Raw genomic sequence first — 25,254 nt, forward strand, 5'->3', positions numbered from 1 at the left:
GCTGCTGCTAAGTCACTTCAGTCGTGTCCGACTCTGTGTGACCCCATGGACGGCGGGGAAAGCAAAGACTAAAATCTCACTAGGTTTCTTCCTGGCCTGCAACATGGCATTAACCCACGTGAACCTCTTTCTGATTCAAGAAAGCTCACCCTACTCAAAGAGGAGTAATCCCAAAGGAAAAAGCACAGGTCTACACACAAAGATAGTGAAATGTAAAATGAGGAAAGGAGCATGAGTAACACTCACCAGGGGAAAACCAAATGCCACAGAACAGTGCAAAGTCATACCCAAGTATCTCACCACTATTTCCAGAAATTTACTGAGCTCAGATATTAGACACCGAGACAGCTGAAAAGGATGAGACATGAATTCGCAGAGCTCAAAAGAGAAATGGAGGAAAACAAGTAAGCATGGGCCAGAGGTGAAAGCAAACTGGAAGCAACAACAGGGAGATAAGCACTGCTAAAATCAGGGTAAAGGTCACGGGTGACAGGAGAAGAAAAGGGAGCAAAGTGACAAAGAAATGCAAACAATCAGGATGAGGCAGAAGAGCATAGATATGGAAGGCAGGCAAAAATACAAATAACTTAAGTGCACAAAGAAGGAAAACAGGGGGAAAAAAACAGAAAAATCACTTAAAGATATAATTCAAGACAACTTTCCAGAAATTAATGAAGGTTTGGATCTATGGGTTGAAGACACACCATCCTTTCTTTGAAATGATGACAAAGAAAAATCAACTCTAGGACAGATACTGATCCTAGAGTTAATTTTTTGAGGGGTAGGCAGATAAAAAGACAAATGCCCTTATAAGGAGATAATTCAGGACAAATTCAAATCATATGAGGGCTGAACAACTCATACAAAGACCTCAGGAAAAGAGCAATACAGCTATCAGAATGGCCGTTATAAAAAGAACAGAAAATAACAAATGCTTGTGAGGATGCAGAGAAACTGGAGCCCTTGTATAGTGTTGGTGGAAATGTAAAATTGTGACACCACTGGGGAAAACAGCGTGAAGGCGCCTCAGTACACTAAAAATAAAATTATGATCCAGCAATTCCACTTCTGGGTAAATTTCCAAAGAAATCAAAGCAGGATCTCAAAGACATATTTGCATTTCTATGTTAACTGCAGCATTATTCATAATAGCCAAGAGGTAAAAGCAACCCAAATGTCCCTCGGCAGATGAATAAATAAAAATGTAAAATACACAGTCATCGTTCAGAATCATCAGGGGATTGATTGCAGAAGCCCCTGCAGATACCAAATCCATAGATGCCCAAATACCTTATATGAAATGATACAGCACAGCAAATAGTACACTATGGAATATTAGTTCAGTTCAGTTCAGTTGTTCAGTCGTGTCCGACTCTTTGCGACCCCATGAACCACAGCACGCCAGGCCTCCCTGTCCATCACCAACTGCCAGAGTCTACCCAAACCCATGTCCACTGAGTCAGTGATGCCACCCAACCATCTCATCGTCTGTCATCCCCTTCTCCTCCTGCCCTCAATCTTTCCCAGCATCAGGGTCTTTTTCAATGAGTCAGCTCTTCACTTTGAGATTGCATGCAGCCTTAAAAAAGGAGGAAATTCTGTCATATGCTACAATGTGGGTGGACCTCAAAGACATTATACCAAGCAAGAGAAGCCAGTCACAGAAGGACAAAACTGTATGATTCCATTCAGAGAAAGTGTCTAAAGCAGTTAAAATCACACAAACAGAGAGTAGAAAGGCAGTTGCAGGGGCTAGAGGAAAACAGATGGAGAGTCATGTTTAATTAGTGAAGAGTTTCAAGGGCACAAGATGAAAATGATCTCACATCTGTCACACAGCACTGTGAATATATATAACAATATTGAACTGTATACTTAAAAATGGTTCAGATGGAAAATTGAATGTGATATTTTTTTTTTAATTTTTTTTTTTTTCAATGGAATGCTATGGATTTATTTCACGTTTTCAAGGCTATTTATAACATGGAAATAACATGTGAATGTGATATTTTTTTTACCACAATTACAAAAATAGAAAAAAGAATCCAATAATTTTTTTACCCAGCCCATTTGTCATTTCTGTATAAAGATAATAAACATTTTTAGATGAATATTTTCTCATAAGTCTTTTAGAAAAAATAATTAGGGGACAAATTTAAGTCAACAGTACCAAGAATGAATGTAAATCCACACCAACATACACAATGATGAAGTTTCAAAATATTTGGGATAGCGAAGAGATCACAAAAACTTTCAGAGAGAAAAATTAAGTTTCATACAAAGGCTCAAGAATTAGAAGGGTTTCCAACTTCTCCATAGCAATGCTGGAAATCAGAAGGAGTACATGTTTTCACAATTTTCAGGGAAAATTATGTCTAGTATGGAATCCTAAGTCCAGCTAATATTCAAATGTGAATAAACATAGTTTTAGACGTGCAAGTTGTTAAAAATGTTTACTTCATATGCAGCCTATCTCAGGAAGCTATTACAGGTCGTACTTGATCAAACCAAGGGAGTAAACCAAGAAAGAGAAAAACCTTGGATCCAAGAAAAGGGACTCAGGTAAAGGAGAGGTGAAAGAAATGTCCAGGGTGGTTGTGAAGGAGACCCCATGATCCTGAGGCGTGTGCCTCAGAAGTATGAGATGCGAGTTTAGATATGGCATTGGCAGCTCTGGGAGAAAGCTCCTCCTGAGGATGACATTGACTGAACTCCCAGATGAATCATTTTACAAGAATGTTGACATACCTGGGAGAGAGCTGGGTGGGGGTAGGGTGAGGCGTGGTTATGTTGTGATAAGTACAGAGAAAACAAAGCAGATAGGGAACAAGATAATTACAGTCTAGCACTTAGAGTACACTTCAGGTCTCAACTGAGAGGAACATTTTCTTTTTTTTTATAAAAACATTTTCTTTTATATTGGAGTATAGCTGATTAACAATGTTGTGTTAGCTTCAGGTGTATCACAGAGTGATTCAGTTATACCTATACATGTATTTATTCTTTTTCAAATTCTTTTCCCATTTAGATTGTTACATAATATTGAGCAGAATTTCCTGTACTATACACCAGGTCCTTGCTGGTTATCCACTTTAAATACATCAGAGTATACATGCCAATCCCAAACTCCCTAACTAGAATAGCCTCTGCTCACCACAACTAGAGGGGAAAAAAAGCCTGCACAAAGCCACGGAGACCCAGCGCAGCCAAAAATAAGTAATAAATAAATAAATGATTTAAAAAAAAAGAAGAAATAGAGCACGAGGGACTTCCCTGGTGGTCCAGTAGTTAAGACTCCACACTCCCAAAGCAGGGGGACCAGGTTCCATCTCTGATCAGGGAACTAGATCTCAAACACTGCAACTAAGAGTTTGCATGACGCAAGTAAAGATCCCACATGATGCAACAAAGATCTTGTGGGCTTCAACTAAGACCCAGCACAGCCAAATAAATAAATAACATTTTTAGAAAAGAAATAGAGAATGAGTCACAGAAAGCAGAGGGGTCTAGGTCTTCACTGCTCTTTGTGATAAGAAATACCCGACAACTGACTTCTGCCCGTGATGCAGAACTCCTGCCCTAGCCTGAGACAGAAATCACTACGAGGAATCTCAAAGACACAAAGAATCCACTTCCGAGAGACCTGATCCTCAGTCTTCCGAGGTGGGCTGGCTATTCCAGCCATTGGCTGAAATGCTCACTGTGGCTTGTCCCATGCGCCTACCCACCAGGCTTTTCTTCCCACAGGAGAAAAGATAGGCCTAGAAGTAGCCCTGGGCTGCCTTTATTTAGGTAAGTGGAGAAGTTGACAAATAAAAAATACTGTTGTCAAGATATTTTTTTCTAGATTCTTTTATTTTTCATTTTATTTTTAAAAATTTACTGAAATACATTTGATTTACAATGGTGTACTAATTTCAGGTGTGTAGCAAAGTGATTCAGTTATATATATATTCATGTAGTTATATATATATTCATGTAGTTATATATATATATATATGTATATGTATATGTATATTCATGTACGGATGTGAGAACTGGACCATAAAGAAGATAGAGTGCCAAAGAACTGATGCTTTCAAACTGTGGTGCTGGAGAAGACTCTTGAGAGTCCCTTGGACTGCAAGGAGATCCAACTAGTCCATCATAAAGGAAATCAGTCCTGAATATACATTGGAAGGACTGATGCTAAAACTGAAATGCCAATACTTTGGCCACCTGATGAGAAGAACTGACTCATTGGAAAAGACCCTGATTCTGGGAAAGACTGAAGGCAGGAGGAGAGGGGATGACAGAAGATGAGATGGTTGGATGGCATCACCGATTCAATGAATATGAACTTGGGCAAACTCTAGGAGTTGGTGAGGGGCAGGGAAGCCTGGCATGCTGCAGTCCATAGGGTCACAAAGAATCAGACCAACTGGTGACTGAACAACAATTCTTTTTTTACATTCTCTTCCATGATAGGTTATTACAAGATATTTAGTATCTTATCTTACTGTGCTACAGAGTACATCCTCGTGGAACACCTATTTTAAATATAGTATGTGTTTTGTCAAGACATTTTAAGCCCTGAGTACAAGTGAAGGATTACTCTGTGCATGTGGCCATCCTGCCAAGGCCAAGTTTGGCCAAACTCATTTTCTTTAGGTAATACAATCTGGTGGTTCAGCTGGTAAAGAATCTGCCTGTAATGTGGGAGACCTGGGTTCAATCCCTGAGTTAGGAAGATCCCCTGGAGAAGGAAACAGCTACCCACTCCAGTATTCTGGCCTGGAGACTTCCATGGACTATATAGTCCTTGGGGTGGCAAAGAGTCAGACACGACTGAGTGACTTTGACTTTTCCCTCAAACTCCCTGTGTCTGGTATTTTCCTTCCAAGGTCACATTGCCTTACTTCTTCTTTCCTTGGGAGTGGTTTGAGTCAGCATTTGGCAACTCCCATGAACAACCCTTTGATGGAAGAGATGCAGTTCTTACCAGTCTCAACCCTGACATCCTGAGGCAGCAGCTCCCGACAGCCTGTGTGCAGAGAGAAAGCAGAATGTCAGTCTTTGTGACTATGAGTTGGAGCCCTGGCAGGTAGGGGCCAGAGTGCTTATCAGTGTAGCTCTGGGTGCCTGGCATGGGGCCAAGAAAGGACTCTTGAAAGAATGGATGGGTGTGTCATAGCCCCATGGCAAGTGTTGGAGGAGACTCTCTCAGTTTCTTCAGTCCTATCTCATCTTTGAAGTGAAGTGAAAGTCACTCAGTCGTGCCCGACTCTTTGCGACCCCATGGACTATACAGTCCATGGAATTCTCCAGGCCAGAATACTGCAGCGGGTAGCCTTTCCCTTCTCCAGGGGATCTTCCCAACCCAGGGATCCAACCTAGGTCTCCTGCATTGCAGGCGGATTCTTTACCAGCTGAGCCACAAGGGAAGCCCTATCTCATCTTTACTGAACGCCTATTTTGCACTCAGCACTCGGCTCAACATAGGGAGTGGGGTGGTTCTGAACAGCCTCAGAACAGCATCTCTGCCACCCAGAAACGCAGACTGTGTCTGGTCAGACATCTGTGAACATCAGGCATTACCACACGCCACACGGAGTGCTGAGGGAACCAGCCAGCAGAACTTGAGATGCAACATACTTGATCTAAACCTCATGCACCCACAAAACACTGATACCCCCATTTCATTCATGGGACTCAACAAAGGAAAGGTGACCCATTATCAGTAGCACAGCTGGAAATTCAGTCTGGACCTGCGTCCTTTCAAACCTGTCTCAGCGCCTGGCTACTTCCGGTACCCTGGGAGCATCAGGCAGGCCTGAGTAGCTGCCCCCTAGTCAGGGAGGGAAGGCGGGGCCCTGATCTCAGGGGGAGCCCCGCCCACCACCAGCCCCGCCCTCTCTGCATCGAGCATCCTGACACAGAGGCTGGCTTTTTTGCTGGTCACATACTCCCTGCTTGTAACGCAGACCTGCCCCTGGGAGGAACTTAGGAAATATCTGTTCAGTGAAACAGAGAAGGAAGCCCTTGGAGAGGGTGTCCTCTGACGTTGGCTTTGTCAGATGAGCAAGAATTCACAGTGGAAAGAAAGGGGCATTCTCTAGGGATGCTGTAACTTTAGCAAAGGCAGAGGGAAAAGTACAGAGGATGCGCGGTCAGCATGTTTGGGTTGAGTGGACTGTGGGGAGGTGAAAGAAGTGTCTCGTTGTAGGCAGCGGGCAAATGTGACAGAGAGTCTTTGCCTCTCTGTTCTGCTGAATAAAGAATTTTCTCATTCCATTTTTACTTAGTGCATGGGCATTAATATGTTTATGGCAATCTATACCTCCCAGCCTTTGCTGAGCACCTAAAAAGTAAAAGGCGATAATCAGACTGAGATTCCTTGAAAGAGGCTACAGCTCTTTCAAAGAGAGGCTGGTCCATCTTTGGGGTAACCTCACATACCCCAGTGAGGTGGCAAGTGGGGAAGAGGCAGGGGGCATTTTCTACCTCTGACTACCCACTGTGGCCTGGCCCAGGCTCCTCACTTCTCCCCCCAGCTAGGAATTTGAGGCCTACCTGTGTTCTTCAGTGCCCTCACCCATGGCACTGGCCTCCGTGGACATCTTCCCTCTCCAGCCTCCAGGATCTGCCCCACAGGCGTTCCCCACCAGTCCTGCCATCCCTGGGGGTTGAGCCAGCCGTGTGTCCTGGACTCCCAGACTCCACTGCCTCCACTTCCCACAACTTCCCCTGGTCTTCCCGTGTCCCAGAACTTCTCCACTCCAAAAGCCACATCCTCTGAGGGGTTCCCTGGCAGTCTCCTGGTTAGGACTCCATGCTTGCAGTGCAGAGGCCACATCCTCCAACTGCCACTCTCTTGCCACACCCCAGACCAGCACTGGGCCCTCTGCCCATGGCAACTGTTCCCTCATTTCATCACAACTCCTCAGCTTTTGCTTTTCTCCCCAGTCTGTCAACTATCCTAGCTTCATTTCTATCTCAACCAGCCTGGAAACGGAACTTAAATCTGTTTTGGAACAGAGTAGTTTTGTAAGTACCCATAAATGGAATACAAGCAGTACAATGAGCTGCACACTCTGTGGACCCCTCTGTCCACCTTCACTCCTGTCCTGTGAATGTTGTTGAGTCCTGCTCTCACCTTGCAAAGTCCGAGCACTGAGCTGAGCATTCCAAGAATGGGTCACACCATCTTGACAACAGGGGCCAGGGAAATTTCATGACCTGTACCTCCCCTAAGACTCTAGAAATGCTTGGGGATCCTTGAGTGGGCTCTAGTCAGCTCTTTCTGAAAAAAAAAAAAAAAAAAAAATCCCTCCAATTTCAAGGCTCCTTCCCACTAATCACCCTGCAGAACTTGATCTGCATCACTGAAAAAAGAAAGAAGTCACCCTCAGCTTCCAGCTCTGTTCAATCCCTGCCTTCTCCTATACCTGTGGGCACGTAAGGGATGCCCTGGGGAGGGGCCGCTGACAGCTCCACGCTAACCCTTCCAGCCCTGCCCTCTCTGGCCTCCTCCATCAGGGCTTTTGCTTTATCGATTATTGTGGTGATGAAAATATGCCCACATATTCTTTGACTCCGCCCCCTTCCAAAGATGGATTCATTCGTTCTCCCTACCATGGGTGTGGACGTAGGGACTGCCTTTTAACAAATAGAATAAGATGGGAGTGATAGAGTATAGCTTCCAAGACTTGGGGCTTCCTCCTTGTTCTCTCTAAGATTGCTCGGCCTGGTGAAACTTGCTGCCATGTCATGAGGACACTCAAGCAGCCCCACGGAGGTCTCTAGTTAACAGCCAGTGATCTTGGAAGCAGATCTTTCAGCCCTGATCAAGGCTTCAGATGACCAGAGCTCCAGCCAGTGTCCTGACTGTAACCTTGTTGAGTATTGAATTGTGTTCACTCCCCCTCTCAAGTTCATAAGTTGAAGTCTTAACCCCAGCATCTCACAGTGGGACTGTATTTGAAGATAAGGCCTTTAAAGAGGTGGTGAAATTAAACTGAAGTTGTTAGGGGGGGCGTAATCCAATCTGACTGGTATCTTTGTAAGAAGAAAAAGAGATACCAGAGCTGTGTGTGCAAAGGGATGATCATATGAGGACAGAGTATGAAGAGGGTAACTGTCTGCAACCAAGGAGAGGGGCATCAGGAAAAACCAACCCTGCCAGCATCTTTGGTCTGGGACTTCTAGTTCCAAAATTGTGAGGACAGAAATGTCTGTTGCTTGAGCTGCCTAGTCGGTGGCATTTTGTTATGGCGACCCTAGAAAATGAATACAAATCTCATGAGGGGCTGCCCTGGAGGCCCGACAGCTAAGGCTCTGAGCTGTCAGTGCAGTGGGCCTGGGTTTGTCCCCGGTCAGGGAGCTAGATCCCACATGTGGCAACTCAAAAAAAAAAAAGATCTTACATGCTGCAAATATGCTGGCTTACATGCTGGCTCAGAACCACCCATCTAAGCCACTCTTGGATTTCAGAAATTGGTGGGAAAATAAATATTTGTCATTTTAAGCTGCAAAATTTTGGAGTAATTTGTTATGCAGCAGTAGACAACTAATACAATCACCCCTCTCTCTCACATCTTCATTCGTTATTTCTCTTCTGACCTCCTTCTTACATAAAAATGCAAATTTTGTCTATCTTTTTTTTTTAGGGACTAAGGTGGAGTTTGTTTTTATTATAAAAGAAAAAAACTCGGGAATCTTAACCAAGGAAGGGAATATTTTGTACTCAGAGAATAGATACCAGAATACAAAATTACAAGTGTTTGGACTCCAGACCTGTTCCCCTCTCCTCCAAGAGTAGAGATGGGAAGGAGACAGCTGAAGCAAACAAGCAATTCTGTAAAGCAAAACTTGGGAATCCTATAAATATGATTAAAATCTAAACTTCTGTTTTGCTTTAAAATTTTTTAATGTATCAAAAAGCCTGCTTTAGTGACATGATAATTCCACCAGAAAATAACTCCAATACCCCCTTGTCAGTAACATTTTCAAGCTGAAGTTTTGATTATCTTAAAATGAATTTTCTTGGCCTCCTGACCCCTCCAGATACTGCCTTCCTCTTGTTCCTACTCCACAGCTGAACTGCCTGAAACAGTTGCCCTGTCTCCACCCTCTCGCCCTTCACACCTTCCCAAGCCTTGGGTTGCATGTGCATACCCACCAACACTGCACTGATCCCTCCAGGGACACCACTGCCCACGTTAGTGCCAGGACTCTCTCAGCCATGCCCTGTCCCCTGAGCTCGCCCCTGTGACTTCTGCAGGACTGCACTTCCCTGTCTTTCCTTGTATTCTGGGGTTGCCCTCAATCTCCTCCCAGGGCTCTTTCCCCTCACTTTGATCTCTTGATGTCTGAAGGAGATGCTGATGCTTTCAGTCTGCCTGATATGCTTTCCTCTATTTTCTTTCAGGGAAATTCTCCTCCCTTTGCCCAAAATGCTTCTGAGAGACGGGGTGTGATGCAAGGAAGGGCCAATCACAGGCTTTCCCTTGAATGTTCTGAATTGGAACTGGGGATTGATGTTCCTCTCTAGTCGCAAAGTTTTGAAATATGATTCCAGAACTGCCAGGGGCTATGGTTCTAGTGTCCCAAAAATAGCTGATAGGAGAGAATAAAGTTGGCAGGCCAAGAGGGAATGAGACAAAGACAAAATGTTGTCTTTGCAGTTTGTTGCTTGAGTGAAGCCATCTGGACTCTGTCATTGAAATCAAAGAATTCTATCAACCTAGTGGTCCTTATTCTGTTCTCTCTCAGTCTGCCCACTCCCCTTGTGCATGCCCATCCTTTCCCAGGGCCACTGACAGGATCAAAGCTCTCGACTGTATTCCACATCTCTAACTCTCATCTCTGTCCTGAACTTTAGATCCACCAAGACTCGAACCCCTGGACATCTCCAGCAGATAGGCCATGGGCACAGCACACTCAACATGAATACACATCTCCTCTGTCTTCTATCTGCTCCTGCCTCTTCATTTTTCATCTCAGTGAACGAAACTATCAATTGTTGAAGAAAACATTTGAGTCATCCTTTAATCCTCATATCCGAATGATCGCTAAGATCCAAAGATTTCATCTTTTAAAAGCGTGAGGCTTCCAACCATATGTTGTCTACAAGAAACTCACTATAAATATAAAGACCCAGATAGACTGAAGATAAATAGAGAAAAATATACCATGTTAAAACTAATCAAAAGAAAGTTGGAGTAGCTATACTTAATTAAGACAGTGTGGACTTCAGGGCAAGGACAATTATGAGGAATATAAACAGGAACAACCTAATAATAAAGTGGCCAACTCCCAAAGAAGATATAACATTACTTAACATGTATGTGCCTAACAGGGAATCATAATACATGTGGCAAAAAACTGGTAAACCTACAAGGAGAAAAAGGTAAATCCAATATCATAGTTGGAGACTTCAACATGCTTTTATCAGTTATTAATGTATTTGGCAGGCATAAAATCAGCAAGGACATAGTTGAAATGAATACGATTGTTAGTCAACTGGATCTAATTGACATTTATAGAATACTTCATCTAATGAAAACAGAATATACCTTCTTCTCAAGTTCACATGGACCATTCACCAAGATAGAACACCTTCTGGGTCATAAACACTCCTGAGCAAAATTTTAAAATAAAACCCATACAATGTCTGCTCTTAGACCACAAAGAAAATAAACTATAAATCAAAATAGCTGGAAAATCCCCCAATATTTTGAGATTAAGAAACATAAATAATACAAGTCAAAGTCTCAAGAAAAATTCTTAAAGTGTTTTCAATTAAATGAAAATGAAGATACAACTTATTAAAAGTTGTGGAATGCAGTGAGAACTTGCTTAGAAGGAAACTTATACTGCTGAAAGACTATATTAAAAAAGATGAGCATCCAAACCAAGATGGCAGAGTAAACTCACCTCCCCCCACGAACACACCAAAAATACTTCTATGTGTGGAAAAATTCTCACAGAAAACTAACTGGAGACTAACAGGAAGACTCCTGTATGACCAAGACTCTAAAAAAGATATACACAGAATTGGGTAGGAAGATAAGAGAAGTGATCAGGTTGGAATCTGTGCCCCTAGGAGGGGACTCAGAGGAAGAGAGGTTGCATAGGCAGAGACCCTCCCTGGAAAGGAAGCAGTTTGAGCCACTCATTGGGTTCCCCAGCCCTGGGTATGACACAGGGAAGATGAGCCCCCTTGGCTTGCTGGCGGCTCAGCGGGACTAACAGGAGGGCTGTGGGAAGAGTGGACTCTGCTTGTGAAGAGCACATTAACATTTGCCTGCTCCCAAAGCGGACGGGAGAGGGCAGACTGAGATCACGCAGTCAGCTGACGTGTTTCCCAGCACCACTCCAGAGCACGCCCTGGCCTGAGCAGAGTGAATGCTCCAGCCCTGCTCCCCTCCTGTCACAGCTCCACACAGGAGGAAGGGCTGCCATAACCAGGGCAAAGGCTTGGCCGTGAGACTCTGGCAGCTCCAATGCTAAGCAGCTTCCTAGCAGGGAGGGGGCCGTCCTCACTGGTGATTGCACAGGTGTTACGTGAGAGCCGGTCCAGGGCTCTGACTGCGGCCGTATCACCATACTCTCTGCCCAACCTTTGTTGAATGCCCACACCTGCTCTTGCTCCAGGGCTGTTCCCTTCTGGGGCTGAAGGTGCTGGTGCTGGGAAAGGGAAAACACACACGCTGAAAGGGGACTCAGCCAGATCACACCTGCCACACGGGGCTTCTGTTCCAGCAACTCGTTACCTAACCTCACCCTCAATAAGGCAGTATTAGCCACTGAGCAAAGGGGAAGACCCACTTCGCACCTGGCTCTAGCCCTATCCGATCTTTCTCCAGTCCCGCCTAGCACCACGGTGATAGCTGCCAGCACACCCTGAGGAAAAATGCCACTTGTGCTCATATCAAATCCAAATCTCACAGCAAAGCCACTGGGCGTAGGCAAAGTGTGCAGGGACACTCTCCCATAAGAACACCACTTCAAGACCACCATGTGTAACAATTTCACCTAAATTCATAGAGACAGAGAAAGATAATTAAAATGAGAAGAGAGAGGAATTTGTCTTTATTGCAAGGGCAAAAGGAAACCCCTAAAAAAATACAACTAATGAAAGAGAAATAAATAATTTACTAGATAAAGAACTCAAAGCATTGGTAATAAGACTCCTAAGTGAATTAGGGAAAAGAATAGATGAACACAGGGAGAATTTTAACAAAGAACTAGGAAATATAAAAAGGAACCAGTCAGAGCTGAAGAATACAATAACTCAAATGAAGAGCACACAGGAAGGAATGAACAACAGACTAGATATAGAAAATGCGTAAGTGATGTGGAAGGTAGAATGATGAAAATCACCCATAAAAACAGTGAAAAGAAAAACGAATTGAAAAAATTGAAACAGAGTAAGCGATCTTTGGGATAACATCAAGCATACCAATATCAACATCATAGGGGTCCCAGAAGACAAGATAGAGAAGAAAGTTAAAAAAAAAAAAAAAAAGCATTTAATAAAATTATGACTGAAAACTTCCCAAGCCTGAAGCAGTAAACAGATATCCAGGTACAGGAAGCATAGAGTCCCAAACAAGATAAACAGAACAAACCCACACCAAGATTTAGCATAACTGAAATGGCAAAAGTTAAAGAAAAAGAGAGAATTCTAGAGACACAGGAGAAAAAACAAAGAGTTATGTACAAGGGAAACCCCATAAAACTATCAACTGATTTTTCTGCAGAAGCTTTACAGGCCAAAAAGAAATGACATGATATATTTAAAATGTTGAAAGGGGAAAAAACCATGAAATCAAGATACTGTATCCACCAAGATTATAATTTATGATTTAAAATTGAAGGAGAGGTAAAGAACCTTTCAGATAAGAAAAAACTAAAACAAGTTCATCAATACTAAACTAACCCGAAAAGAAATGTTAAAGAGTCTTTTCAAAGAAACGGAAAAAGTTATAAGAAAAAGTAAGTACCTATAAGAAAGGAAAAAATCCCACTAGTAAAGACAGATATATAGTAGAGGTTGAGTATCAACCATTTAAATAAGTTATTATGAAGATTAAAAGACAAAAAAAGGATAAAACTAAGTATAACTACAATAATCAGTGAAGGTATAAACATGAAGATGTGAAATATGACACCAAAAACACAAAATGGGTTGGGGGGGGGAATTTTTAAGCATAGATCTTTTACCGTAAGGCAGTCAAAATGTTGGAGAAGGCAATGGTACTCTTGCCTGGAAAATCCCATGGACAGAGGAGGCTGGTAGGCTGCAGTCCATGGGGTCGCTAAGAGTTGGATACAACTGAGCCACTTCACTTTCACTTTTCACTTTCATGCATTGGAGAAGGCAATGCAACCCACTCCAGTGTTCTTGCCTGGAGAATCCCAGGGACGGGGAGGCCTGATGGGCTGCCGTCTATGGGGTCTCACAGAGTCGGACACGACTGAAGTGACTTAGCAGCAGCAGTCAAAATGTAAAAACTTCCAGTTATAAGATAAATAACTCTGTACAGCATGGTAACTACAGTCAACAACCCTATATTGTATATTTGAAAACCTCTTAGAGAGTAGATCTTAAACGTTCTTATCACAAGAAAAATCTTTTGTAACTATGTGAGTGATTGATGTTAATTAAACCTGTGGTAATCGTTTAAAAAAAAAAAGAGTAGATCTTTTAGAATGTGTTTGAAATCAAAGGGCTACCTGTTTAAAACAGATACAGTTATAGGTCAACATGCATGAACCCTATGGTAACCACAAATCAAAAGCCTATCATAGATACTCAGAGGCAAGAAAGAAAGAACAGAAGCATACTACTAAATAACATCGTCAAACTACAAAGGAAGAAACTAAAGGGGAAAAAAAGGAAGAAGATTAGGGAAAGACTACAAAATCAACTGGAAAATAAACAATAAAATGGCAATGCTCCAATCAAAAGGCATATGGTGGGTGATTGGGTTATAAACCAGACTCATCTATATGATATCTGCAAGAGGATCACTTCAGAGATAAACACATACAGAGACTGAAAGTGAGGGTAGGGGAAAAGACATTTGTGTAAATGTAAATAAAAGACAGTGGGACTAGCAATACTCATCTAAGAAGAAGGAGACTTTAAAAAAATGTCTGTAACAAATGACAAAGAAGATCATTATATAACGGTAAAGGGATAAATATAAGGAGAGGATATTACATCCATTAACATGCATGTACCCAATACAGAAGCACTTAGAAATGTAAAGCAAATATTAACAGACATAAAAAGAGAAATTGACAACGATACAATAATGGTTGTTGTTGTTCAATCACTCAGTAATGTCCGACTCTTTGCAACCCCATGGACTGCAGCATGCCAGGCTTCCCTGTCCTTCACAATCTCCCAGAGCTTCCTTAAACTCACGTCCATTGAGTTGGTGATGCCATCAAACCACCTCATTCTCTGTCATCCCCTTCTCCTCCTGCCTTCAATCTTACCCAGCATCAGGGTCTGGCTCTAGGTTAGTAATCAAATCATCACTATTATCTGGGTCATGAAGATCTTTTTTGTACAGCTCTTCTGTGTATTCTTGCCACCTCTTCTTTAATATCTTCTGCTTCTGTTAGGTCCCTACCATTTCTGCTCTTTATTGTGCCCATCTTTGCATGAAATGTTCCCTTGGTATCTCTAATTTTCTTGAATAGATCCCTGGTCTTTCCCATTCTATTGTTTTCTTCTATTTCTTTGCATTGATTGCTGAGGAAGGCTTTCTTATCTCTCCTTGCTATTGTTTGGAACTCTGCATTCAAATGAGTATATCTTTCCTTTTCTCCTCTGCCTTTTGCTTCTCTTCTATTCGTAGCTATTTGTAAGGCCTTTCTGCATTTTGGAGAAGGGAATTTTGCCTTTCTGCATTTCTTTTCCTTGGGAATGGGCTTGATCCCTGCCTCTTGTAAAATGTCACAAACTTCTGTCCATAGTTCTTCAGGCACTCTGTCCATCAGATTTTATCCCTTGAATCTATTTGTCACTTTCACTGTATAATCATAAGGGATTTGATTTAGGTCATATCTGAATGGTCTGGTGGTTTTCCCTACTTTCTTCAATTTGAGTCTGAATTTGGCAATAAGGAGTTCATGATCTGAGCCACAGTCAGCTCCTGGTCTTATTTTTTCTGACTGTATAGAACTTCTACATCTTTGGCTGCAAAGAATATAATCAGTCTGATTTTGGTATTGACCATCTGGTGATGTCCATGTGTAGAGTCTTCTCTTGTGTTGTTGGAAGAGGGTGTTTGCTATGACTAGTGCGTTCTCTTGGCAAAATTCTGTTAGCCTTTGCCCTGATTCATTCTGTATTCCAAGGCCAAATTTGCCTGTTACGCCAGGTATTTCTTGACTCCCTACTTTTGCATTCCAGTCCCCTATAATGAAAAGGACAGCTTTTGGGGGTGTTAGTTCTAGAAGGTCTTGTAGGTACTCATAGAACTGTTCAACTTCAGCTTCTTCAGTATTACTGGTCAGGGCATAGACTTGAATTACTGTGATACTGAATGGTTTGCCTTGGAAATGAACAGAGATCATTCTGTAATTTTTGAGATTGCATCCAAGTACTGCATTTCAGACTCTTTTGTTGACTATGATGGCTATTCCGTTTATTCTAAGGGATTCTTGCCCACAGTAGTAGATATAATGGTCATCTGAGTTAAATTCACCGATTCCAGTCCATTTTAGTTCACTGATTCCTAAAATGTCGATGTTCACTCTTGCCATCTCCTGTTTGACCACATCCAATTTGCCTTGATTCACGGACCTAACATTCCAGGTTCCTATTGCTCTTTGCAGCGTCGGACTTTACTTCTATCTCCAGTCACATCCACAGCTGGGTGTTGTTTTGCTTTGGCTCTGTCTTTTCATTCTTTCTGGAGTTATTTCTCCATTCATCTCCAGTAGTATATTGGGCACCTACCAACCTGGGGAGTTCATCTTTCAGTGTCCTATCTTTTTGCCTTTTCATACTGTTCATGGAGTTCTCAAGACAAGAACACTGAAGTGGTTTGCCATTCCCTTCTCCAGTGGACCACATTTTGTCAGACCTCTCCACCATGACCCGTCCAACTTGGGTGACCCTACATGGCATGGTTCATAGTTTCACTGAGTTAGACAAGGTTGTGGTCCATGTGATCAGATTGGTTAGTTTCCTGTGATTGTGGTTTTCAGTCTATCTGCCCTCTGATGGAGAAGGGTAAGAGGCTTATGGAAGCTTCCTGATGGGAGAGACTGAGTCAAGTACTGTGTCTCTGTACTTGATCGGAAATGAGTTAGGAACACATATACATGCAGACATGTACTCACACACAGGCACACACATCTCACATGCAGCAGCTCTTTCTGTATCATCACTTACTTCTGCTTTTTGTGTCATTGTATGTGTTTCTCCCACATTTGTGAGATACTTAGGAGCAAAACCTTGCCTTACTCATTCCATAAAGAATTCACAAAATGTTTGCTGAATGATGGATGGATGGATGGGTAAATGTATGGATAAATGTGTGGGTGAGTGGATGGATGGATGAAGAGATGGATGGATGGGTGAATGGATGTATGGATAGATGTGTGAGTGGGTGGGTGCATGGATGGATAGATGAGTGGGTGGGTGGATGAATAGCTACCAGGAGGATGGAAGCAGCCTGGTACCCATCCCAGGAAGGCAGGTAAGGGGTTGCCTATGAGGTGAAGCCCAGGAGTATTTGCAAGTCCCTGCCCTTTTGAAGTGAGATGTTTCTTCTTAGCTCAGGCCCCCTTGTCCAGCTCTGAGGCTGGTCAGTATGAGAATGTGGGGATCAGTGTCCTGCACTGGACCCAGAGTTTGCCTAATCTTAAGAATCAGAATGGCATTGACTATAACTTGAGGGTAGAAGGACAAGCTGCTGGTTCCCAAAGACCTCCTCAGAGCTTTTGGAAGTCTAAAGCCACAGGACTCACATGCATTTCTGGGGCATCATTGAAGTGGATTGTGTGTAGCGGGAGTGGTAAGCAACGCTAAAAGGTGTGTGGGAAGGTAGATCTGGGGAGAAAATCAAAGTGCTGCAGGGACCAAAAAGGACAAAGGGCTGTGTGCTAGGTGGTGTGGGCGGCATATTTCAGGAGATCAGGGTCTAAAAGGCAAAACCCAAATGGAGACTCTGGTCTATGAGCTGCCAGTCCAGAAGGAGCCCTCTCCTGGAAGACTAAAAAGCATTTCCCAAGGCAGGGATGTGAGCATTTTGGGGCAGAAAGGATTGGGTCACAGAATGAGAACCTTGGAAGGTATGCTATGCCACCAGCTAACTGCCTATTCTCCACTCCTCCCCCCCAACCCTGAGCCTAAGGTCCCTAGCCTGGAATCCATCACTCCAAGGAAAACAGAGCCTGCATGGGCTGGTGAAGGCAGAAAGGGCCACTGCTCTGGAAGTCAGAACCATCCAGCAGGCGATAAGGAATCTGTGCTGGACCACCCAGTCAAGACGTCAGGAAAGTCAAATATTGGCAGTTTCATATGGTTCCATCTACATACATATTGATATATGACTATGTAATAGAAACAAGCTATATTTTATACAATTATGCCATTTTTGCCGTGGACTTCCCAGGTAGCTCAGTAGTAGAGTCCATCTGGCAATGCCAGAGATGCAGGCAGCTTGGGTTCAGCCCCCAGGTTGGGAAGATCCCCTGGAGGAGGAAATGGCACCCCACTCCAGTATTCTTGCCTGGAGGATCCCATGGACAGAGGGGACTGGTGGGCTACAGGCCATGGGGTAGCAAAGAGTCAGACACGGCTGAGCATAAGCACAAGACTGCCATTTTTGTTTTAAAATATAAGATATATTTGGGGGAGATACATCCTTTTTAAAGGTAATTACGGTAAGCCGTTGACAGTGGTTTTTCCTGGAAGGGGAATCGGGATAGGGAGCAGAGAGAGATGGGCTTTTCCATATCCAGAGATCGCTTTCCATTATTTATTTCACTGTTCACAGGATTGTCCACGGGCCTGAAATCAGCTCCACCCCTTTCCCACAGTGATGACTCCCTGCAAAGATCAGCCACCAAGCTCAGTGACAGAGGGGCATGGAGGAGCTGATGGCAGGATGCCAGGAATACCTGTGACTGGCCACCCAGGAGGTGTACGGAGGTGCCCCGACCTGGAGACACGATACTCCTGGGTCCTTTCTCTTCTGCTCAGGTGGCCCAGGGTGAGGATACAAAGTTTCAGTCCTCCTTCCCATCTTCCTCTAGTGGGCACAGGGGCTGGCCACCCCCACGGCCAAAGCCCCTGAAGTGTGAGACCATGCAAGAACTGGCTCCCCCAGAGCCTGGGTCCTGTTCCCTCCCAGGAAGTCAGAGATGGCAGGCTGACTCTGGTGAAGAGTCGCTCCCAGGGGAATCTCTCTTCCCAGCAGGGCTCTGCTCCCACTCTTGAGGGCCAACGCACTTGTGGGGAACTTGACAAGCCTGCCAGTCCTCTGCAAAGTCATGAGTAAGTGAATTAAACCACGTTTATCCCATCCCTTCTCACACCTGGGTTCAGGTGCTTTCTGGTTCCCTGCAGGTATAGGTGAAGTCCCTGCCTCTCCAGCCTCATCTCCAGCCCACTATTCCAGATCTGGCTTAAGAGTCCCCTTGCAGATAGTTAAGGGCTTTCAGAAGGTCATGTACATACTGCTATATTTAAAATGGATAACCAACAAAAACCTATTGTATAGCACAAGGAACTCTGCTCCATGTGCCAGTTATGTGCCAGTCTGGATGGTAGGGAGGTTTGGGGGTGAACGGATACACGTATATGTATGACTGAGTCCCTTCACTGTTCGCCTGAAACTATCACACTATTGTTAATCAACTATACCCAAATACAAAATATTTTTGGTGTTAAAATAAAAATAATATTTTTTTTAAAAAAAAAAAAGAGCCCCCTTGCAGCCTCCCTGATGCTGTTCTCAGCCACCCTACCTATTATCTGTCGCTCTCTGGTCCCGGAAGACCCTGGCCAGCCCTCAGGAAGGGCATTCACCACCCTGAATTGAAACCCATCGTTTATACCTGTCCAGAGAACATTTCTTTTCTTGAGATTCACTTTGGCAAGGTGCTGTCAGCCTGCCTGGAGAGATCTTAGCAGGGATGGCTCTTGAGAAGCCCTCCTGAATTTACTTTTTTTTTGTCAATAGCATGTCCTTATTTGATATCCCCTTCCTGGTATCCCATCAGTGCTTCTTCTCAGAAATGGTCTTGTTCTTAACTTGAGGATGTTATTATTCTTGTCACTGCTTGTATTTTATTTTTGATCATCTGCCAGAAAGCCCAGAATACATTTGGTAGCTTTGTCTAGCAAATAGATGGGAACTTTGTATGAAACTTTTTCCAGCTGCATCACGTTTACCTTAATTTTCCTTCATCTTAGTTTCTCATTTCAATTTTGATTCCTCTGCCTTACAGGTATCTCTGTAAGCTATCTCAAAAGGCTCTTGTTTACCTTTAGAATAAGGCAGGAGATGGATGAGAGAGAAGTTGACAGATACATCCACATGTACATGCCAGTACCCCACTGTGCCATGGCACCTCTCTGTACCCCCTCAACACTCCATCCCTGGCCCCCAAAACAGAGTAGGGGTGCATAATATACTTACTTAGAGTTTTGAAATAGTAGTTCATTAGTTTAATCTGTACAGTAATGCTGCAAGGTAAGTGATGTGGTTCCATCTGACAGTTGAAGAAACTGAGGCTTCAGGTACCACCCTTGGTAAGTGGCTGAGTCAGGATTTGAACCCACGCCTGTTGGGCTCTGTTTGTTTATTATACTTCACCTCTCTGCCAAGTCTGACATGCTCTGCTCTCTAGACCTGTGAGGCCCAATATGGTAGCCACCAGCCACATGTGGTGCAGTGGTAAAGAACCTGTCTGCCAGTGCAGGAGATGCAAGAGACACGGGTTCTATCCCTAGGTTGAGAAGATCCCCTAGCATAGGAAATGGCAACCCACTCCAGTCTTCTTGCCTGGAGAATTGCATGGACAGAGAAGCCTGGCGGACACAGTGCATGGGGTTGCAAAGAGTCAGACACTTTGAGCACAGCACAGCACACAGCCACATATGGCCATGGAAATTTAAATTAGTCTTAGTTAAAATTAAAAATTCTTCAGGCCTGCTGGCTGCACTTTCAGGGCTCTGTAGCCCTGTGTGGCCAGTGGCTACTGTATTAGTACAGAAAAGAGTGCCATTCTCAGCACGGAAAGAGCATTTCCTGCAGCCTCCTTACACCTGCACTAGGGTCCTGCCAGGAGCCAGCAGTGCCCAGGCTGGACTTGTACTTTCTTTCCTCTGCATCTTTAGGATGTTGTTTTCTTAGCCTGGGCATCCTAGCCCTCCAGCATCGTCATCAAGCCATCCTTGCCTTTGCAGCCTGCTTCAATCCCTCCCCTTCCCCACCCGTCCTCGGCCCCAGACATCTCCACCTCTGACTTCCTGATGCCTGAGGTCTGTGCCCCAAGGTGGGTGACTTTTCTTTGGCACAGCCTCACCTCACTCACCCAACAGTGCAGAAAAGAGATACACGCTGCTTGATTAATTGAGGGGGAAGACAAGAGAGTGTAACATGAAAATCGACTAGAAAACATGACTTTGTCCCAACCTCTATTTCTGCCACTCATGACTCCACTCCCCAATACAGCTCTCTGTCCAGGGCCTCTTCTCCTCCAGGCCGTGGGTGGGTGCAGGGGCCTGAGAAACTGTGAGCAGTTCCAACCTGTGCCCTCACGGAGCTCATCTCCAGTGGCTTTGGGTGAAGGATTTTACCCTCCTTCATCCCAATGTCCTATGAAAAATTTCCTGTATTGTGAAAAATGTCCTGTAATTCCTGCTGTTCTTCCCTGGAGGGCTTGTCACAGGGACTGAGAATGCAGAAGCCAGGGCCTTCATATGACATGAAAAGCACTCAGTTATAAGAATGTAGCTGGGAAATTGGGAAATGTTCAACCCTGCTGTGTCACCCTTACATCGAGCTGTAACTCCCACCCCCACTGTAAGCCGTTTTGAAGTGGGGGTGCAGCAGGGCCCAAGACCCACACGGACAGCTCCCCTGGGAGAAGGCAGTGGGGCCAGCGTTCAGCTCCCAGTGGGTTCAGAGAGACGGGGGTGCCACTGAACTGAGTGGCTCTAAACAAAAGTTCCTTGGGGGCTTGTGCTCCAGGCCGATAGCTGCACACAGAGTTTTGGTTTTCTTCAAAATAAAACCCTGAATGGAGTTCAGGTTGGGACAACGTTTAAGTCCAGAGTTAGAGAGTGGAGACTGAGGGGAAGGCCTGGCTGTGGGGTTAGGAGGTTCAGGATGGGCCCCACCCCAGCCTGTGTCTGTGTCAGATTCCCTCCTGTGAGAAGTGAGGACGGTGCCCAGCACCCTGACAGCTCGAGGGAGAGCCGGGGAGTGTTCCTCCTCTCAGAACGCCGTCCCGCCACAGCCCAGCACCCCACCCAGGGGAGGCTTTGAGGCCTGGCAGGCAGGGTCCTGCCTCACTCTGGGGCCCAAGCTGTTCAGAGATGATGAACACACTTGTCCACAACTGTCCAAGAAGGTAGGTGGTAACTCAGGTCAGCCCAGACCAGGGCATCATGTCCCCCCTTTGCTTCTTCCTGTGGGCACTTCATCTTTCATGGACCTCAGTGTCCTCGTCCATGAAACAGAGGCAATAACACCCCAAGTGCGGGGAAACGGCACATATGACACGGCTGACATTGCCCAGTACCCGGGCCTCGGGGCCGAGGCTTCACACCTCCTGAGGCCACCCGGAGGCCCCCCTTCTGGGGGAAGGCAACCCCACACTGCCACCCCCTCTACTCTTGCACCTGCCTTCCTGGAGCAGAGGCCCAGCACACCCCCTCCTCCTGCTTGGGCCCCACCAGCCCTGCGGCTGCTGGGATGGCTCTCTGGGCTGGAGTTCCAGGCTCCTGAAAGGGCTCTCACGCTCCCTCCTCATCACCTTGTTCCCTGCAGTGCTTTCCCAAGGCTGTGACTCCCAACCCACCCCTGCCCGAAGACCCTCCTTCCACCCTCCCAGCTGGCAGAACACAGGTTCGGGGCAACCAGCCCACAGAGAAGGCCCCAGAAGTGCCCTTACCTTGTCAGGGTAGGGGTCTTGTTGCTTGCCTTCCCCTCCACCCAGGTTCTCTGAAATGAGCTGGGCAGAAGACAGTGCCAGGACTCTGGGTGTGTTGGAGCGCACGAAAGAGTAGGAAGAGGAGGAAGGGCCCCAAGAGGAAATGGCCGAGTCCTCTGGGCCCACGTAATTTATGACAGGACTTTGTCCTTGAGCTCCAGGCACACCCACTCCCACAGGGCTCCTGCGGCCCCAGCTAGCAGAGCCTCAGAGCGGTCCAATCTTTAACCCTGGCCTCTTCGTCAGAGAGTCTCCGTGGGCCGTGAGAGCTTGATTCTGTGCACCTGTTGCTGCTGCTACTGCTAAGTCGCTTCAGTTTTGTCCGACTCTGTGCGACCCCAAGGACTGCAGCCTACCAGGCTTCTCCGTCCATGGGATTCTCCAGGCAAGAACACTGGAGTGGGTTGCCATTTCCTTCTCCAACGCATGAAAGTGAAAAGTGAAAGTGAAGTCGTTCAGTCGTGTCTGACTCCTAGCGACCCCATGGACTGCAGCCTACCAGGCTCCTCCATCCATGGGATTTTCCAGGCAACAGTACTGGAGTGGGCACTTACAACCAGCCAAATCCCCTGGTGCCCATCCATCCAGGGAGCTGAGCATCTTTCCAGGGATCACGGGAACTCCAAGACTGCCTATGCAGGAGTTCTACTCCCAAACCCCCTGTCCTAGTTGAGAGCACCCACAGGAGAGGCCAAGGAGCCTTGCACCAGAGCTGAAGGCCACTGGGGCACCTAGATTCCCAATACAGTCTCTGGGAGCAGAGGGGGCTGACTTGGGCTGGGACTTGAATAAAGGGGGATTTTTCCGATGAGGCAAATACAGATCTTTCAGAAGTAAAGAGCATGCAGCAGTGCACCCTGGGAGAGGCCAGGTTGGAGGGGACAGGCAGTCCCTGGAAGCGATGGTGAGGTCTTTGAAGGTGGATTAAAAATGAGTCCACAGGAGATGCCTGCTGACTGCAACACTATCCCTGGGCAAGGAGAGGCCTCAGGGGTACTACTCAGTGACCCAGCAGGAGCTCATCGGGTTCCCTCTCTTTCCCAGGACTTGGCAGGCAGAGGTGTGGGAACTAGCTGTCATATTTATTGGTTTATTTGGCTGCACTCAATCTTAATTGTGGCATGTGGGATCCTTAGTTACGGCATGTGGGATTTTTCACTGTGGCATGCTAACTCTCAGTTGTGGCATGTGGGATCTAGTTCCCTGACCAGGGATGGAATCCGGAACCCCTGCATTGGGAGCGCAGAGTCTTAGCAACTGGACCACCAAGCAAGTCCCTGCTGCTGCTGCTGCTGCTGCTGCTAAGTCACTTCAGTCGTGTCCAACTCTGTGACCCCATAGACGGCAGCCCACCAGGCTCCCCCGTCCCTGGGATTCTCCAGGCAAGAACACTGGAGTGGGTTGCCATTTCCTTCTCCAATGCATGAAAGTGAAAAGTGAAAGTGAAGTCGCTCAGTCGTGTCCGACTCTTAGCGACCCCATGGACTGCCGCCCACCAAGCTCCTCCATCCATGGAATTTTCCAGGCAAGAGTACCAGAGTGGGGTGCCATTGCCTTCTCTGAGGAAGTCCCTATCATCTTCTAAATAGGACTGAGGCCACAGCAGGGTGACAACCCTGACCTTGAGCCTCTTTGAGAGATGGGAACCAAATGCTGGTGGAAGGGAAAAAGATAAAGTTGAAGAGCCATGGGGGAGCAATCATGTGGCCCTGGAGAGAGACAGTGGCCACTGCTGTCTGAGCTTTCTGTGGGTCCTGCTGTGGGCTCTGCAGAAGCCCAGCTTCCTGCTGCTACACACTCCATTGTTGAGACAGCTTGAAGGCATTTCTGTTCTTGCAATCAAGCAGCCCAGGACAAAGGTTCAGTCTCTCAGTCGTGTCTGACTCTTTGCAGCCCCATAGGCTGAGGCCTGCCAGGCTTCCCTGTTCTCCAGCATCTTCTAGAGCTTGCTCAAACTCATGTCCATTGAGTTGGTGATGCCAGAGGTAGGAACGTGAATTGGGAGGTGACTTAGAAAGGGCCATTAGGAGGAGGCATGTGCTCTGAGGCATCCAGTCAACTTCCCACCCACTCCCCAAAAGTGCTGTGCTCAGGTTCTGTCCGGCTCCAAATAGCTTCCTGGCCCCTAAAACCTCATCCAGTTTCTGGGTCAACACTTGCTTTGGGAGGGTTTCACATGGCAGTTGGCTGTTCTGGTTTAGAAAGGAAACATTTCACTCCCACAGAATGGGTGCTGCTAATTCTGGCAGCTCCTGGAAATGATAAGCCCCCTACTTTGGGACTCCTGAGACCAGACTGGGTCCTTTGTGGCTCTCATTCCACTGTCCTCTTCCAAAAAAAAATAGTGGAACAGAATATTTGTGTAGAACAAAATGATTCATAAGACTTTTTTATTCCAGAGCCTGTCTTAAAATTTGATAGAAACACATTTTGGATACTTACAGACTTGTCTCCTGCTTTTTTTTTTTTTTTTTACTAGTTTGACATTAAATCATAAATATTTTCTTACACTATAGCAGATATTAACCATGAGTCTTCAAGTCAGCATGGTCAAAGACAAATATCGTATGATACTTCTTATATGTGGAATCTAAAAAAATGGTACAAATGAACTTATTTACAAAACAGAAGTAGAGTCACAGATGTGGAAAGCAAACATACAGTTATTAAGGGACAAATGAAAGTCAAAGTGTTAGTCGATCAATAGTCACTCTTTGTGACCCCACAGACTGTAGCCCGCCAGGCTCCTCTGTCCATGGGATTCTCCAGGCAAGAATACTGGAGTGGGTTGTCATTCCCTTCTCCAAAGGATCTTCCCAACCCAGGTCTCCGGCATTTCAGGCAGATTGTTTACTGCCTGAGCCCCCAGGCGAAGAGAGGGGGGGTTAAGTTGGAAGATTGGAACTGACACATTCCATGGGTGCTAAGTTGCTTCAGTCATGTTCAACTCTTTTTGACCCTATGGTCTGTAGCATGCCAGGCTCCTCTGTCCATGGGATTTCCCAGGGAAAAATACCAGAGTAGGTGGCCATTTTTGTCTCCAGGGGAACTTCCCCACCCAGGGATCAAACTCAC

General features: G+C 45.5%; 1 protein-coding gene across 2 annotated transcripts in view; it reads right to left on the bottom strand.

Moving 5' to 3' along the window:
• MYO7B (myosin VIIB) overlaps nucleotides 1–22,491 on the bottom strand; it is a 104,416-nt gene extending 81,925 nt beyond the window's left edge. For both annotated transcript variants that reach the window (XM_027554777.1, XM_027554769.1), the window contains exons 1-2: nucleotides 22,141–22,491; nucleotides 4,982–5,023 (exon numbers count right to left, since the gene is read on the bottom strand). In XM_027554777.1, coding sequence (XP_027410578.1) covers nucleotides 4,982–4,999 — 18 coding nt within the window. In that variant the 5' untranslated portion in view covers nucleotides 5,000–5,023; nucleotides 22,141–22,491. The remainder of the gene's footprint in view (nucleotides 1–4,981; nucleotides 5,024–22,140) is intronic.
• Nucleotides 22,492–25,254: the final 2,763 nt, after the last annotated feature.

Source organism: Bos indicus x Bos taurus, chromosome 2 (assembly GCF_003369695.1).
Source record: "Bos indicus x Bos taurus breed Angus x Brahman F1 hybrid chromosome 2, Bos_hybrid_MaternalHap_v2.0, whole genome shotgun sequence".
In the NCBI taxonomy this organism is placed as follows: Eukaryota; Metazoa; Chordata; class Mammalia; order Artiodactyla; family Bovidae; genus Bos; species Bos indicus x Bos taurus.